This window comes from Channa argus, chromosome 5 (assembly GCF_033026475.1).
Source record: "Channa argus isolate prfri chromosome 5, Channa argus male v1.0, whole genome shotgun sequence".
NCBI classification, from domain to species: Eukaryota; Metazoa; Chordata; class Actinopteri; order Anabantiformes; family Channidae; genus Channa; species Channa argus.
This window is the reverse complement of record NC_090201.1, coordinates 7,578,403-7,595,087: the sequence shown is the minus strand read 5'-3', so window position 1 is coordinate 7,595,087 and position 16,685 is coordinate 7,578,403. Positions and strand designations below refer to the sequence as shown.

The 16,685-nt window shown below is 41.7% G+C and overlaps 2 protein-coding genes across 2 annotated transcripts; one reads left to right on the top strand and one right to left on the bottom strand.

Moving 5' to 3' along the window:
* The first annotated feature begins 57 nt into the window (after positions 1-57).
* Positions 58-9,611, top strand: LOC137128020 (bone morphogenetic protein 7-like). Its single transcript, XM_067505669.1, has 7 exons — positions 58-588; positions 4,630-4,819; positions 7,403-7,551; positions 7,801-8,007; positions 8,131-8,204; positions 8,300-8,410; positions 8,498-9,611. The coding sequence occupies exons 1-7, from the start codon at positions 204-206 to the stop codon at positions 8,645-8,647; spliced, it is 1,266 nt and encodes a 421-aa protein (XP_067361770.1). The 5' UTR covers positions 58-203; the 3' UTR covers positions 8,648-9,611.
* Positions 9,612-10,836: 1,225 nt separating this feature from the next.
* LOC137128019 (uncharacterized) lies at positions 10,837-14,936 on the bottom strand. The gene is made up of 3 exons (XM_067505668.1): positions 14,365-14,936; positions 11,715-12,923; positions 10,837-11,196 (listed from the first exon to the last, which is right to left on the bottom strand). Exons 2-3 carry the CDS (start codon positions 12,783-12,785, stop codon positions 10,837-10,839), a joined length of 1,431 nt encoding a protein of 476 aa, XP_067361769.1. The 5' UTR covers positions 12,786-12,923; positions 14,365-14,936.
* Between the last annotated feature and the right edge of the window lie 1,749 nt (positions 14,937-16,685).

The window sequence follows — 16,685 nt, the reverse complement described above, 5'->3', positions numbered from 1 at the left end:
CTGCCCCTCCCCTGAAACACCCTCAATAAAATCCGTTCCCAAACTGCCATCTAGAAAAGCGCACCGCTGTGTCAGACGCTGATGGGATGGTATTGTGAGTGGACACAGGACTGTGTGTTTTATTTGCCTACATGCAGTAGGACTCCTTATAAAGAAACAAAATCCCTAGTCTTATTTTTCGACTTGCTAAAGCCGCGCGTAAAATGATGACAAGCTCCTTGGCGACCACAATGACCCTACTCTGTTGGTCTTACTGCGCGTTGGCCACGCAGGTCGCCTTCTCCAACTTCTCCATAGACAATGAGGTGCGCTCCAGCTTCATCCAGCGGCGGCTGCGGAACCATGAGCGCAAGGAGATGCAGCGGGAGATCCTCTCTCTCCTGGGGCTGCCGCACCGTCCGCGGCCAATCGTCCATACCAAACACAACGCTGCCCCCATGTTCATGCTGGACTTGTACAATACTATCTCGACAGACGCATACTCTTATTATAAGCCAATTTTACCGACTCAGGGTTCCGCCGCGGTGACCCCACAGGACAGCCGCTTCCTTGATAACGCAGATATGGTGATGAGTTTCGTCAATCTTGGTGAGTTAACAAACTTACTTTTGGTCCTTTCAGCTTTTGCAGGTTATTGCTGTAGTATGTCTAAATTCTACTAGATAACAGACACTGTGTTGATAGTGGCTTTATATTAACATTATGCCTTTATAATGAAAGTCATTAATATTAATATTTTACTGTACCTGCCTGTTATGCTTAGTAGGAAGTCAAGCTTAAAATGTGCTCCTCTTATATCATCAATAGGTAATTAAACAAATGTAAAATAAAAGGTATTTTCTAGTAAGGCCTTTGTGAGTATACGTGGAAACCAGTGTTGTTTTATCTTTAGTTTAAGATACACCGTTTAAAATGTTCTTCTTGTGCTCAAGTTCTTTCCTGTCATTTCAAGAGTTCATTGGTTAAGTGTGCGTGTCAATGTGAAAGCCACTTTATCGCTGACATTTTGGCTTTTAGGTCACTTTATTCACTTGAAATCAAGCTGAATGCATTCCAAGTAGTAAATGTTATGACAACATGCCTGTATCCGATTTCACCAGAATCCCTTCAAAGCTCCAGGGAGAGGCTTTAGCATGGCTTTGTTTCGCATGACAAGGAATTGAACAAGCATTTCTAAACCCCTGGGGAGTGAGAGACAAGTTACAATCTGCATCTCAGGACTTTATTGCTGTACTAATCTGTTGGTTGCAGGTGCTTGTGCGTGCATTCCTGCTTTCTTGGATTTTTGTTTGAGGGGTTTATATAAGAGGGGGTCCCAGGTAGGAGTTGGGGCTCACATAGAACACATTAAATGTATTTAAGGCGAATCCTGTCTTTGTTTCTATTGGAGATCCTACAACTGTTCTGATATCACTATAGTGGAACAGACAGCACAGGGCCTGTGGCTCTTATCCCGACGTGGTAACATCCAAAAAACAGCCTTGGTTTTCTTTAGGCCCATCTCCTGCTTTAGGGCTTGGGTGAAGGTTGCAGGTCAATGTGAAAAGATGAAGTTTCGAACAGTTAACCACCTGTTTGTTGTCATTGAGACTGAACTTGATTATGCAAAGAATCATTTTGTTTTCATTTTTTTCCCATAACCGTAGTTAATATAATACATTTGCAGACTGTGAAATAATCTGATAGTGCATGACATTTTATGTCCTCAGTTGTGAAGTTTTAACTGATTGTCTTTAACAAACAATGTTTCAGAAAACTCTGAACAGATTTATGTGGTTCGACATCAGAAGAGTTTGATTATAAAAGGAAAGAGTGGGAAAAGGACCCAATGAATCTTATTTCTCTCTGTCTAGCCTCGTGTGCTGATGGTTGGCAGAGTTTTTAGTAGAATTGTGGCTCCCATATTGTGCTGAAGTGACTCAATCATGGTGGTCTCTGGATGATCGCTTCAAGACCAAGCCAGATTATAGTATTTCCCTTCCAAAGACCACAGCTTCCAGTGTGAGGCAGAGCTGCTGAAGAAATGTCTGTCCCTTTTACCCCGTGCACACAGGTATATCCTGCAGGTGGAAAGACCTTAGAGCAGCTAATTTTTATATTATATTATATATTATATAAGAAAAAGTATATGTTTTTGTGGATAAATTAAGTGAAATGAATTGCATCAGAAAGAAAGTATGTGAAAAGTTATATGAAGTTATTAAAAATTATTTAAGAACTTGTGTAGACATATTTAAAATCTACGCACACATTCTGTATATCACATCAGTCAACACATGCTGATGCATGCACACGGCTGCATATGTTTACTTCTGTTGGAATGCCAAACCACAGGTCATACTTCAGAATCCCAGGCAGAAAACATTCATCTCATTGTCATGCAACATTACACAAGACAGCTGCTATTGCAGTCCACATTTGTAGTTTCTATTGTGCATACAACATATAAAGAAATAGACTGAATGTGATGATGAGGCCTGATTTTATCAGTCGAAGCCTCTACTCTGCTACTCTTTGTTTATTGCTGCTGAAGTCTTTTCCTGGATACAAGTACACATGAGTTCACTATGGAGTTTGTTGCATTGACCACAACACACCTGCAGAGCATGGGAAATGGTTTAATGACGATAAATGTCACTGGATTTTATTAAAAAAGAATGAGTGCAAAATGTTTTCCTAACATTTGGAGGAATGACTGTTTCACAGAGGAACAGAAGGACTATTGTGTTTTTGAGAATAGAGCAGGAAGAAATGTTTGTGCTGCTAAGCTGATCTGTAGGAAGAATAAGAGGATCATATGAAGAATTTCCTTCACCCTGCCAGAAAGGCTCATTAACCTCCTCATTATTTATACATCCATGTGCAAAATGATTGCTTTCTTTTTTAGCCTTTGCTGAGTTTCAGTTGCAAACCATATTGATGTGATATGTTCACTCTTCTCGTTCCACATTCTGCAGGATATTTATTTTTTTTAAAAATCCTGTAAAAGTCTTTTGGTGGCTCTAATAATCTGCAACAACCCCGCTTACAAACTCACCCACAGATGCAGCAGTTTACAAAGAGCAGAAAGTTTTTATATGGGTAATTTTACCACTAACTTTATTGACTTAAAATTATATATATCTCAATAGAGAGAGCATGATGAATGCACAGAATGACATTATCACTGAAGCTAATCATTAATGATTAAGAGGATTTTTTTTAAATCATTGAAATTTCAAGTTTTGTCTTAAATATCTTCAAACCACCCACACTGATTTGTAAAAAAAAAAAAAAACTCCCATATATAAAAATTGGCAGTAGGTTAATGATAGCATCGCGGCTGTGTGGGCTGTCGGTTTCAGAAGTCATGTGAAGTGTTGAAATGCCTCCCAGAGGGAAGTTTGCATATCTGAGGTCTGATCTCTGCAGCTAATGGTCCCTAACGTAAACACACCAAGTCCTTACAAGCAATTATTGCTTTCATAAAAACACCCCTCATTCCCTTCCAGCATTTAATTGCGGTCAAACAAATGACTCGCAGGGTTCAGAATGCACTCTTCTTAACGATAAACGGCTTGTGTGTGTTTTTGTGTTGTTAGGACTGTTTTTTTGAAGAGCTTGAGTCAGTATGCGTGTGCTCTTTAGTGGAAAGAATAAAGTTCTGTTTCTAACATTAGGATGTTGTATGTAAGGGTGTCTGTGCCCTGAAACAATAGTGGACCATCAGTAGGAATGCAGGGTGATGTCATCATGAAGTCATAGCGTGTGCCACAGGGCAGGATGTGTTTAAAGTGCCTAATCGCTGCACCGCTCTGCACACCTTCAGCAGAGACCTACACTGCTCTTTCCAAGGACAAACACATTACTAACGCTGTAAAAACATGACACTGGAATGCGTTTGGGAGCTTTGGGGTCTTTCTGACCACTGTTCTCCTGGAAACTCTGAGTGCTGGAGAGCTTCAGTTGGCTCAAGGCAGGGCGGAAATCCCGCTGTGCCACCGGCCACTGCAGCTTGACTTCACTGGGTGGTGGATACATGGCAAAATGATCAGGGTGGTGTAGTTGGTACAGACTCTGCTAGTTAAGTCATTCGTGAATTTGTGAGGCTTTCTATACTTTGTGAGGGTATGTGTAAAGGCTCACTGGCTGCTGTGGTTTTCCGTGCAGGGCCTTAACAGGCCTTTTCTTGTGGCCAGCACATGTGTGCAATTTAAACATGGAGCCAAAATGAGCCATGAGTGTGTTTTTTCTCCCCCACATTGGCATGTATGGTAGCCTCGACTTAACTGATGTTTAGATCAATCGCTTTACTCATAGTGGCAGGATTTTTCCTATTTCTGACACAGTGCTTCCGAGATGTGGGTAGAGTGACACACATCAGAGAATCAGCTTTGACAGATATTGCAACCAGCGGTTGCCTTTTCCACGGCTGCACAAGCTTTCTTTTACTGTATAAAAGTCTTTTACTTTGTGGTAGCTGTAGAGAACAGAATCCTCATAATTGGGTGGAATACGAAGGTTTCATCTTGTTGAAACACATCACAGCCTAGATTTACAGATACTAACCTCCCTCCATCTAACAGAAAATCATCTGCTCTTGGGTTAAATTTATCTTTATCCTACCATCTTTCTGTATTCCCTTGATAGCGGATCAGGATCAAGATCATCTGTACCAGCAGCACCAAAAGGAATTTCGTTTTGACCTTTCCCGTATTCCAGAGGAAGAGGTCGTCACAGCAGCAGAGTTCAGGATTTACAAGGATTTCATTCAGGAAAGCTATGAGAATGAGACATTCAGAGTCAGCCTCTACCAGGTCCTGCAGGAGCCTCCAAACAGGTAGGAGTGTTTTCTTTTATAATCATGCTTTTTTCTTGTTCTATTGCTGCTTTCCCTCGATTTTTTCGATTAGGCTATTTAAATCATCTGAGCAATTTCATGGCAATCTAATATTTGTTGACACATTGTTACTCATTTAAAGGAAACATCAGGAGATCTCTGAAGTAGAGGGTGGTTACCAAACAGAGCCAGACAGTCGCATTGGTACTCAAATAATTCAAATGAGTAAACAGATTACATGAATCCATCTTTCTACTTGTTAATCATTATAATAGCCCCATACTGGCTATGTTTCTTCCAGTTAATTGTATGAAAACTGGACACAGCACAAACTCAGCTGTGTTGGACTTGGTTCCAGTACTGCCACTCACACTGGGGGTGGGATCGGGTTTGGACCCAAAAGTGTGTCCCAATCCTTTCTCTACCATGAAGTGATTAGGACACACTGTCTGGGAACTGTGATTGTGGCTATGTTGAAGATGCTGAAACCCTTGTTTGTTCATTTCTATTTGAGGGATCAAAACATCTGCACCAAATGTCATGACAATCCACTTAACCTTTGAGATATTTCTCTGTAAACTAGAGAAATCAACCTTATTGTGGCAGTAGAGAAGTTACAGGTACAATGAAAGGAAGTCCCTCCAGTAGATGACAGATTCACACCAATAACACCATCTCTAGAGCTATGGAGTGTCTCTGCGGCTCTGGTTAACAAAATCCAGCTGCTTTCAGTGTCATAATGCCATCGAATGTTGACTTATCTGTGGTTATTAGCCTATAATCTTGGTTTGGAAGGTTACCCGCTAACTACTAGCATAGTTATGAGTGAAGTGACAAATCTTTGTAGGGTGGAGAATGGGGCAAATAGTTTTTTTTAATAAATAGGTTTTGCCTTAACCTAATCATGTACGTTCGTTGTGCCAAAACCAAACAACATAGTTGTGGATAAAATTGTGTTATATATACATGCTGAGCCTACTAGCATGTGAAGCATGTACCTTCTGGTCCAAAGCTATGGTGCTGATGTTTTTGGATGGAACATATTCTTAAGTCTATTACTGAATGTCACTTCATTACTACTTATAATTATCCTCTTTTGTTAGTGTTATAGTAGTAGTAGTAGTGTGGTTCATCTTAAAGACACGCCACTGAGTTGTTAGGCTGCTTTTCATGCACACAAATCTCTCTGCACTCGCCGTGTCTGTCTGCATTTCCCCACAGGTTATTTCTGCTGATGTTAGTGTCAGCACCGTAGCTGTTTACACAGACATTAGTGTCAATTACAGAAACACAGTGGTTCTCTGCAGCGCTAGTTTTTCTCGCAGTCAGAACAGGAAAGTGCCCAGGAGACATGCATTTATAACTCACAGCTCCGACCACAACACTCTCAACCCACAAGATGTCCATTCACTCTCTCTGGTACACAGGGGGATGTTCCTCCATGGTTCTGTTTGTCTGACTGCCTGACAGCTTCTCTGTTACTTTCACACTTTCAAACCTGTTTTGAAATTTGATAACACCAGGACAGATGTGCTGAAGAATAGTTCAAACTCCTGACAACTCCCCCTCCTGGTGCGTGGGCAGGGCTGGTCCTTCTGGTCAGCCCCGCTCTCGGTGACGGTGAGGCTGCAATGGACAACAAGCTAAGGGCGACACCATTGTCATTCACACACACAAAAAAGCCACTTCTCACAGACGAGCAGGCGGCAGACGTCTGCCCTGGGGTCTGAAACACGATCTGTAAACAATGCCTTTGTCTATTTCTGGTGTGAAATCTGCCCTTAGACCAAAACAGCAAATTAGTATTCTTCTTCTCGAATGTTAAGAAAGTGCTCCTTTTATAATGGCTGTTTGCTGTAGAGGGGAGCACTTAGCTGTGCTATTGTACCTCCTAAAGTGAATTTACTGACTGAAATGATTTAAATAAGCAGGTAATTTATCTGTTTCCTAACTGTGTGCCAGCATTTTTTAAAATATATGTAAGATTAGTGTCTGTACAGCAAACAATAACACATAAATAGAATACTGATGACTGTAGCACATTTCTTCTTTTAGTTCCTCTGGAACCCTGATTCAGAATTGAATAATAGCTATATTATATACTTTTCTTACAGTTGTAATTTGAAGTTCTTATAATAAACAGTTGTAGGTGGCACAATGTTATTGGACTGGACAGTGTGTGTAAAGAATTTAGCTTAAACAACATTTATATATCTGCACTACAGCTATTATAAGACCACACATGTAGCTTCTAGGCATTTTTTCAGCCTGTTTTCATAGCTTGCAGATAGCCACTGGTTTCCATAAATTTTCAATGAAAAAACAGTTTACACAACTGAAAACAATGAATTCTAAGTAACCCATCCCAGTGAAAATCTCATCATCATTGCATTTTGTCTACTTGCAAGCATGGGTGGTTTAATGTCATGCTTCCAAGGAAACTTCCAAGAATCTGACATTTATATCAAAAACACATTTTCAAGGGAGCACTTCATCAAACAAGTATGGTTTGATGGAGTGGACACATACAGGATTAAAACCTGGATCTCATTTTACTCTAAGTACATATTATTCCCTCCCCAGTGAACTGGAGCTGTTGCTGCTAGACCAGCGAGTCATTTGGGCTGCAGAGGAGGGTTGGCTGGTTTTTGACCTGACCGCCACCAGTAACCTCTGGGTGGTCAACCCTGAACAGAACCTCGGCCTGCACCTGGTCCTGGAGGACAGCCATGGTCGGTCACTGCCATTCAGTTCTGGGGTGGGATCAAATACTACAGTCATTGTCTTGATTAATGATTTATGGTTATCATTAATGCTCTTAAAGGGATATCCCATATTGAATTAATCTGTCTAAGAAGTTCTTACAGAGTTTAGGTTATTATTCTTCTTGTCGTTTTATTGTTTAGGAGAAACTTCATGTGATTGTCCTTTTGGGGCTTGGCTGAAACTTTCATAAGTCTTCCCTCTGTCTCCCCCTGTAGGTCAAAGGACGAATCCCAGGTTGGCAGGCCTGGTCACTGGCAGCGGGCCCCAGGACAAGCAGCCGTTTATGGTTGTCTTCTTCAAAGCCAATGAGGTGCGATTCCGCGGCACCCGCTCTGCCCATGGCAATAAAGGGCGTCAGTCCAACCGCTCCAAACCTCAGAGGACTGTCCAAGATGCACTAAAGGCAGCAGAGGCTGAAACAGGTGCCGTTAAAGACGTCATCACCACAGAATCCAGTCTTTTAATATACTAACTTTGAGGTCTTTGCTACTCTACCTACACGAGTGTATTTGTATAAACTCATATTATCATGTTTTCAAGTTCAGATAACCTTGGGATTTCTAAAGAAGGATGTAAAAAACATGAGCTCTATGTCAGTTTCAGAGATTTGGGATGGCAGGTATGATATAGAACTTTAATTGTATTTCATATAAATCTTATTTCATTTGCAAAAGTGACATTTAACTAACATCTGCATGTGATTTTACTCTACAGGACTGGATCATAGCACCAGAGGGCTATGCAGCATACTACTGCGAGGGAGAATGTGCCTTCCCTCTGAACTCCTACATGAATGCCACCAATCACGCTATTGTGCAAACTCTGGTAAGTCCCAAACAGCCCGTGATGACAGGCACTTTCACTACAACCTCCACTTTCGGTGAGACTGATTTATGCTTCTGTTAACCACAGGTGCACTTTATCAATCCAGAGACAGTGCCAAAGCCCTGTTGTGCCCCAACACAGCTCCATGGCATCTCGGTGCTCTACTTTGACGACAGCTCCAATGTCATCCTCAAGAAGTACCGCAACATGGTCGTCAGAGCGTGCGGCTGTCACTGATCACTTTCCCCACTTGTACGACTTTTGCAAATCTGGCGGGAATGCTTTAAAAAAGAGGAAGCAGAGGAACCACAGACATGATGACTGGCTGCTTGGTCACCAGGGAACTCCTGTCAAAAATGGATCTTTAATCTGGTGTACTGTTTTTATGACCAGCAGCTCAGCCTCTCATGCAATATTAACCACTACCAGCCTATTCAGAAGTATTGCTTACAGGGAAGGACTAAATACAGTACTTTTACATTTTATTATTATTAGTATTTTTTTTGTGTGAAACGAGAAAATGTACTAAACAAATTTTCAGTGGCTCTGAGTTACTTTTGCAGTGGAAACAAAACATTAATTGTTAAATGCAATGTAAAGAGTTTTCATGTTTAAAGAGATCAAATATTGTGCTGCATATATCTGCATTTAAATTCTCTTATGTGCATCAGGCATGAGAATGAATGACATTTTACATAGGACCCAAATCTTCAAGTCTCCATCTTCCTGTTGAATCACTGCACCTTGTCTTTTGGAAGAGGTGGATGAATTTGATACCCTGATCAGAAAAAAAAGGTTCTGCGACAAACTTCACTTGTGGTTCAGCAGCCAACTTGGACCATGTCTGGCATCTGGTCTGTGTGCTGCTGATGTAGAGGAGCTCAGCAAAGAATGACAGCCCAGACTGTCAATAACAGTGTACAGGATGGAAAGAACTGGCTGCCGGACCTAGTCTCCTGGTGCAGATTTATATCACTGGGTTTGTATAGGGTATATCAGGGTTTGCACCATCACCCTCATTGCGGCTTCCCTTTGGTCTGCTGCAGGTAAGGAAACACAGGCTATTGTTTTATTTTGCCAGGTTCAAGTAGTTGAATAAATTGGGGGGAAAAAACTCACATTTTTGTACGTCATCAATCAAAGAAAGTAGCAAAGGAAAGGAGCTTTCTAAGGAAAGCTCATTTAGAAGGGTATGGGCGGGTTTCCACATTTTCATAAGATTGTGCAATGTGATTGAAAGCTCTAGGACAGCCACGAAATGGACAATATGCGGTTTTATCACCTAGTGATTTGGTTTTTCAAAATTTTGTAAAACTAAAAAAATATGACAGGAATTTAAAATGTTTATTTGTTAAGGCTGTTTCACAAGCGAAAAGCACAATCTGTGAATAGGTGTACAACAACCTCTGTGTACTAAATGTGACATCGAAGTTAAGTAGATGCGGTAAACATTTCAATTTTGTTTAATCATGAACAATTTGCTGAGAGATGATGCTGTACACTTATCACAGATTGCACCTTAAAATATCCACAATAGTACAGGCCTCTCCACTTCAAACAGTGGAACAGACATTTAAAATACACATTATTCCACAAAGCAAAGCACATACTATATATAATGTGTGTATATAACAACTAGGAAAAAGAAGACATTTACTGAGAAATTCAAATCTTCCAGCAAAGCATATTTCAACACAGCCCACACTGATAAAAACACAAATGATATCTCTCACTGTAAATAGAAAATAGAGGTAGAAGGATAAATTCTGATACAATCATGATAGGTGTTGATTGTCAATGTGGAAATCCCTCTTAAAGTCAGAAAAATATTATCAGGCTGCTCTCATTAAGGGTTTTCATTTTTGATCATGAAGAACTCCTACATAATGTTAGGTGGAAGCAAAATGAATTTCAGCTATATCATCAGCAGTGACTGTTCGGAGTATTTTTATGTGATTTTCAGGGAATGTGGGCTGATTCTGTCTCATTGCTGGAAACAGCTAGAAATAATATGAAATAAAACAATATTCTTTATGCCTAGGAATCCATGTCACTGAAGCAGCTCCCTGTGGAAAAATAGATTTACACTCTTGTTCTTCACTTTCTCACAAAAGGCATCATGAATAAAATGAATGAAACAGATTAAGTCCTGTGTTATCACAGACTTTGGTCAGGCTAACTGAAGATGTGATGTTTGACTCTGATTCAACTCACACATTCAGTGTGTGATCCCTGACTTAACTTGACAAATAGCTGCTAATATAGCCTCTGGGGGATCCTGAGAATCAACCTTATCTTTCCTCTTTAGCTTTTGCTCTTTAGATACATTTTAACAACACAGTCAAGCACAGAATTATGATAGAGGTAGAAATGACAGCAAATACAGGTTGAAAATAGCAGAGATTAAAACATATTGACCCTCTTCCCTACATGCAATTAGTCCCTGGACCTCTCAGCTCAGGGGCGGAATAATGTCTCCTCCGGACCGCTTCAGCCTCCTTCTTTTTCTCACCTGTCGGCCACCGTGGCTCAGGAGGAACCAGTGGGTGTGGTAATTTTAGGAGTTCACTCCCTCCCCCTGACGTTCCGGGCGAGGGTTTTGGCTCCGGGGTGGCTGATGTCGGAAGCTGTGGAGCCGAGATGGGAGTAAGAGCCAAGCAGACATCCCCCACACTGAGCTGGCGGCACTGCAGGCCACAGATACGGGCAGTTCTCTGAGGGCTGCAGGAGGACCAGCCCTCCCCGCGCACAAAGAAGGGATACTCCACGTAGACATCCACCAACTCCTGGAGGAGGGACAGGCATATATGCAGGAGAATAAAATCAGAAAAAATGCAGGCTGTGCACTTGCTCATCAGAGGGTGGAATTATTACAGTCTAGAGAATTGATTAGATTTGTGCTACATTTGTGGCAAAAAATATATCAGCGTTTAGCTACACAGAGAGTAGAATCAGTTGATTGTTGTAAAAACCTGTCATCAAGTATTTGTACTATGTGGCTTAATTCTATTCATTCAGTAATATTACAGATACACTGTTGCCTAGGGCTTGCTCAAGGGGGATTCGTTGTATTCTCTCTATACATCTTTATAGTATTGACTTTATTCTGTAAAGTGCCTTAAGATGACTTTGTTGTGAATTGGTGCTATATAAATAAAGTTAAATTGAACATGGATCAGCAAGATTTACTGTAATTCCAAAATGACCTGAATGCAAAAATTGGTTGATCTGGTCTTTAAGGGAATAAAGAGCTACATGTGAAATGCCTGCTGGGAATGATGAATACTACAGTGATTTCTTTCACCTGGGACTGCTGGTCGTGGAGCAGAATGAGGAGGCGTGAAATGCAGGAGGAGGAGGCTGAAGGCGAGATGCTCTGCACGGTGTAGCAGCTCAGACGCAGGTCTGGACAGGCCAGTGACCCGAGCAGGAAGTCCTCCGTCTGTAAATGCTCCACTCTTCTTAGTCGTCCATCTCTAAGTTCAATCAGAGAGCCGGCCACAAAGTGAGGGAGCAGCCAGGGGAAATGGTTAGGTGAGGAAGAGGAAGAAGAGGCGTCATCAGGGGAGGGGAGAGCGGGAGCTGATGATGTTTCCTCTTTCATGGACGTGTATGTGCATTTTGAGCTATACTCAGGGAAAACTCTTGTGAAGGAAAGTCCAGAAATAGGATGGTTGACAAGCCTTGTGGATTTGTGCAATGAATTCCGTTGCAGTGTAAGGTCCTCGTGTGGAGAGGGAGGTAGACTGGTGCTCAACAATGGAGGATTTGCTTTTTCCAACCTGGGAAAACACTCAACTTTTTTGTCCCTTCTCCTTACATAAGGTCCTTTATTCTTGTCATTGCTCTGCCTCTCTGAATTCAAACACTTGTCCCTTAACGTCTTCAGCTGCTCCCAGCCATATCCTTCACCCACCCTGTGGAAGCCCTCAGAGACCAGGGGGATGGGGCTGAATCTGGGAGGGTGGTGTGGATGGCTAGAGTAGAGTGCAGAGGTGCCAGACAAGTGGCTGTGATGCTGATAGTGAGGGGAAAAGTCCCATCCAGGGTGCAGGCCATTGAACTCTCTCCACTCAGCCCAACCATGCTCCCTGAAGGTGGATAGCACATGAGGTTTAGACCTGGGGGACGTGTGAGTCGGCATCCAGGGTTGGTAGAGTGCAGGAACTCGTCTTGGCACGGGCTGAAAAGGTCCTGTGTATTTTGTTTTAAACTCACTGTGGCTTTTGTAAGGGTAAGGTGCCTTGAACGTTGCAGAATCACACTGCTGCGGCAGCTGCTTCGGCTGTGGTGGTGAACTTGGTCTTTGGTCCCTCTTTTTGAGTGGTAGACTGTCCCTGTCTGGGACTAGAGCAGGATTGGCTGTGAAGCTCATTGGCTCACGCTGCTTATCACTGACACTCACACTGCATGCCCCCCTACAGACATCAGGGAGGTGTTGTGATCATGTGAAACAGACTCCATTAGTCTCCTAGCAAACGTTGCAAGGTCCAAGGTCCAAGGTCATCACAATCTGAGAAGTATGAGAAACAAATATCACTCCTCTTTACATCGTCACGAGCAAGGTGTCCAGCTGGATAGAGTGATTTTATTCTGTACTCAGCCTCTCTGCCTCTGACATTGCGTGTCTCTAAAACTTGTACGATAAGTGATGTGATGTCTCTTGGTGAAATCATCACTTGTGAATATCTTCTTGACATTTCAACCATAACTTCATCAGGGTTTCTAACCACCTACTGTGATACCGGGTAAAGTTTGATTAACATCTACCAACTCATTTGTTTAAAAAAAATGTACTATGCTATGAAGATACTGCATAGTGTGGTTGGTGTGGAAATGAGGATAGAGTCAACAAAGCAAGTAAATAGCTGAAGCTGGATGAAAGGTTTTATCAAAGTAAATTTGCCTTCTTTGAGATGCATTTATTTTGATCAGGCGAGTATTTGTGGTTTCCCCAAGACATCGCCTAAATGTGCAGCATGTTGAACACGCAGCCTCAGCCTGCACCTTTCTTATGGGCCTAAAGTGATCGTAAACCAACAACTCAAACTACTGAAACCTCGTCATCCTTCTTGTATACATGCACAGCAGTTACTCACTATGTTCAGGGTGTATAAATATGTAAGCACTTTGTGGCGACAGACACACACCAGCTTCCTACCTAGACAACAGCTCTGCTGACATATTTAAACAAGGTAAAGCAGGGAGGTAAAGAGCAGTGCAGGACTTTTACAGCCTGTCAATGCAAAGCTCATCTCAATGCCCAATGTTACGTCATCATCATCATAACTGAGAACTGCCGCTGAATGGACCTCTTTGACTCTTTCTGACAGGCACATCTCTGATATGAGCTGTTTCTCTATTATGTGTGTCTCTGTGGTTGTGTGGGAGGGGGGATGTTAGACAACACCCTCACACTGACATTCCTCTGTGAGCACTCAACGTTATATCATGAGACATAAATAGATAAGTATGTATTTGTCAGCTAAATGCCCACAGTGTAAATGTAAATTCATTCAAATAGAATCGAGGTCTTGGGTACTTACTCACACTGACCAACACATAGGTAGGATTAGATCCAGACCCAAACAGGCCTGCACTGTTAAGGTACCTGGGCTCAAAGACCTTATGAGGTGATGAATTCACTACAGCTAATCTCACTAAAGTTAAAGGTTGTTAATCTATGTAAATCCAGTGTATACACAGTGGTGTTTAGTGTATTTGAAGCTGTCATGATAACAATAATCTGCACTGAAGATGAGATTATTTACATATCAGTAGTGACAATATTGGTCATAGTCAGTTTGATGTTTTTATTTATGAAGCTGTAGAGTTTGACTAATTTCACGAGTGGTGCATTTGAATGGATTAAAATTAAAATGATGTGCCGAAGGTCTTTGCTACATATATCTGGAAGTCTTGGTTTTCAGAAAAGCTTCATGTAGGAGACTTACCTACACGTTCCTCCATCCATTCATTGGTCTCTCTGTGCATCCATCTTCATGCGGCTCATCCATCTGGGTCCACAAGATGAAGACAGACATTTTAAACACACACAAACACACATGCACACCTGTGTGGCTGGTGTTGTCCTCCCCACGCTGCAGGTGAAATAACAAAATAGAGCAGAATAAGCAGAAGCATCCAGACAAGCTCAACAGACTGTCTGTCAGACGCACTCTCCTCCTTTTCTCTTCTTTTCTCTTCTCCTCCTCCTCCTCTCTCTCTCTCTCTCTTTCTCTCTCTCTTCCCTCCTACTCGCTTTTACATTTTACACTCCCACTCCACTCAGTCAGTCAGTCCTGTTAACCTTTCTCAGACAGATTTGATGTCTCTCACTCTATACCTCCCTTACTTTCTTTCTCACTCCGTCTCTTACACCTGAACTTGTTCACCCGGTGTTTGCTGTTGAGTAGCACTCCCAGCCTCTCTTCCATTTGTAATCACCCTCATCTTCCTCTCTCCATAATTCCACACACTCTCTCCCTCTCTCTCTGTGTGGCTCTCTGTTGTTGGGTATATAATTAGAAATGAGACTGCTGTGCAACTCCTCAGCTGATGGTAGGCGTATGACTGCCTGATGGCTTTGGCGTTATGCCTGGTGTAGTGAGGTTGGAAAAACGTTGCTTTAGACTGGGCGTGCACATGCAAAATCTTGCTGATGTTACTATCACGTCCACAATCTGACAGCCCTCAGTTGCTGTCAATTATTTGCTTTTCTCACCTCGTGAGGCAGTTGCAGACTAATAGTGTTTCATGTTGAATGAGCAAGACGTCCAACAGTGTGATTGCTTTTAAATGGCCAGTAACTGCTTCTGATCAAACTGCTCAAAGGTCAGCATTAAGTACTGAAAGCAGTCGTTTGCAGCAAAAGGGGGCCTTTCAGGGCTGTGCAGACACCATAAACAATGTCGATTCACCCTCACCCACACTCAGCTGCCTTTCTATATACTTTTCCTCACTTTCCTCTTGCTGGCCCATCTCTTTCATCTCATTTTAAAACACAAGAAAGAGGAGTTGGCTTTCGCCTCAGCAGCACAGCAGTCCTGGTCTCAGCTATTGATTTTGCAGGGCCTCAGCAGGTGAACCCCCAGTTATGAGAAAGCCCACGCATAATTTAGTTTGAGGTGAAGAGGATTTCTCACTTTGAGTCACATCATGCTTGCTCTGCCCACACTCTCTCTTTCTCTCTCTTTATCTGTTTCCTCTCTGTTTTTTTTGTATACTTTCTCCACACAAACACACACACGCTGAAGAAAGTTCACAGTTCGGTAAAATGCTGCAACGCAGTGTTTGCCACGACTAGCGCATTTAGGCTAAACCACTCCAACCACTGACATTTACAAATGGTATGTTTTTATTGATAGAAATTGCCAATCACTCCCACCACTTCCCAACTGCTACATTACAGCCTGTATTTGCAGTTTCGCTTTGCAGCTTGGCACCGATGCCAAGTGTGACTTTCACCAGTGAAAATTTCTGTGCTCACACGGAATGCATGTTTGAGTGCTCTTGTCAACATACATTAAGCATATAATTGTTAATCTGTTGTCTTGTAAGAAATGTATTTTATTTTTTTTATAAAAATGTAATACAATTAATATGAATTCATATTGTTCTATTGAAAATGTTCCAATAATCAGATTTAGTGTGCACAACAATTAATCTCCCTCATGCTTAATCTACCACAGATTTTTGCAATGACTCACACCAGCATCTTTTGCAATTAAAGCTCTTTAAAAGCTTTTATCTAGTGCCAAAGCAGCGTTTTGAGAATAAAAAGGCAATGATGTAATGCTACTTTGTGAGGCCTCTGCACGTCCAACTTAGAGAAAGTGGAAATAACATCTGTTCTCCACTAGATGGTGCCCGGAAAACACAGATTTTCAAACACTGACAGTTTCCAGACTCTGCCATTCAGTCTATGTAAACTATTTTTCTCAGCATTAAAACAGAACATGATTATACGATTATTAGTTCTTGACAAAGTGTGCAAATGTGCAGCTTTAAAAGCCAGTATTGGTCATACAGAGTTCATTCATTTTCTGATGAGATTAGTATCACCAGAAATTACAAGAATTGCAACTAAAGATGGAAAATGTCTTTTTAGCAGTAAAATCTAAGAACAAATAAATAAACGGTTGACATCAGCATTATTATGATGTCATTATTAAGAAATAAGCTGTATGACAACACCACAATAACTGGTAGCTGAAATTTTACTCGTTCTTGACATGACTTGACCCTGAAGGTGACACAGGAGAGAGAGAGTAAC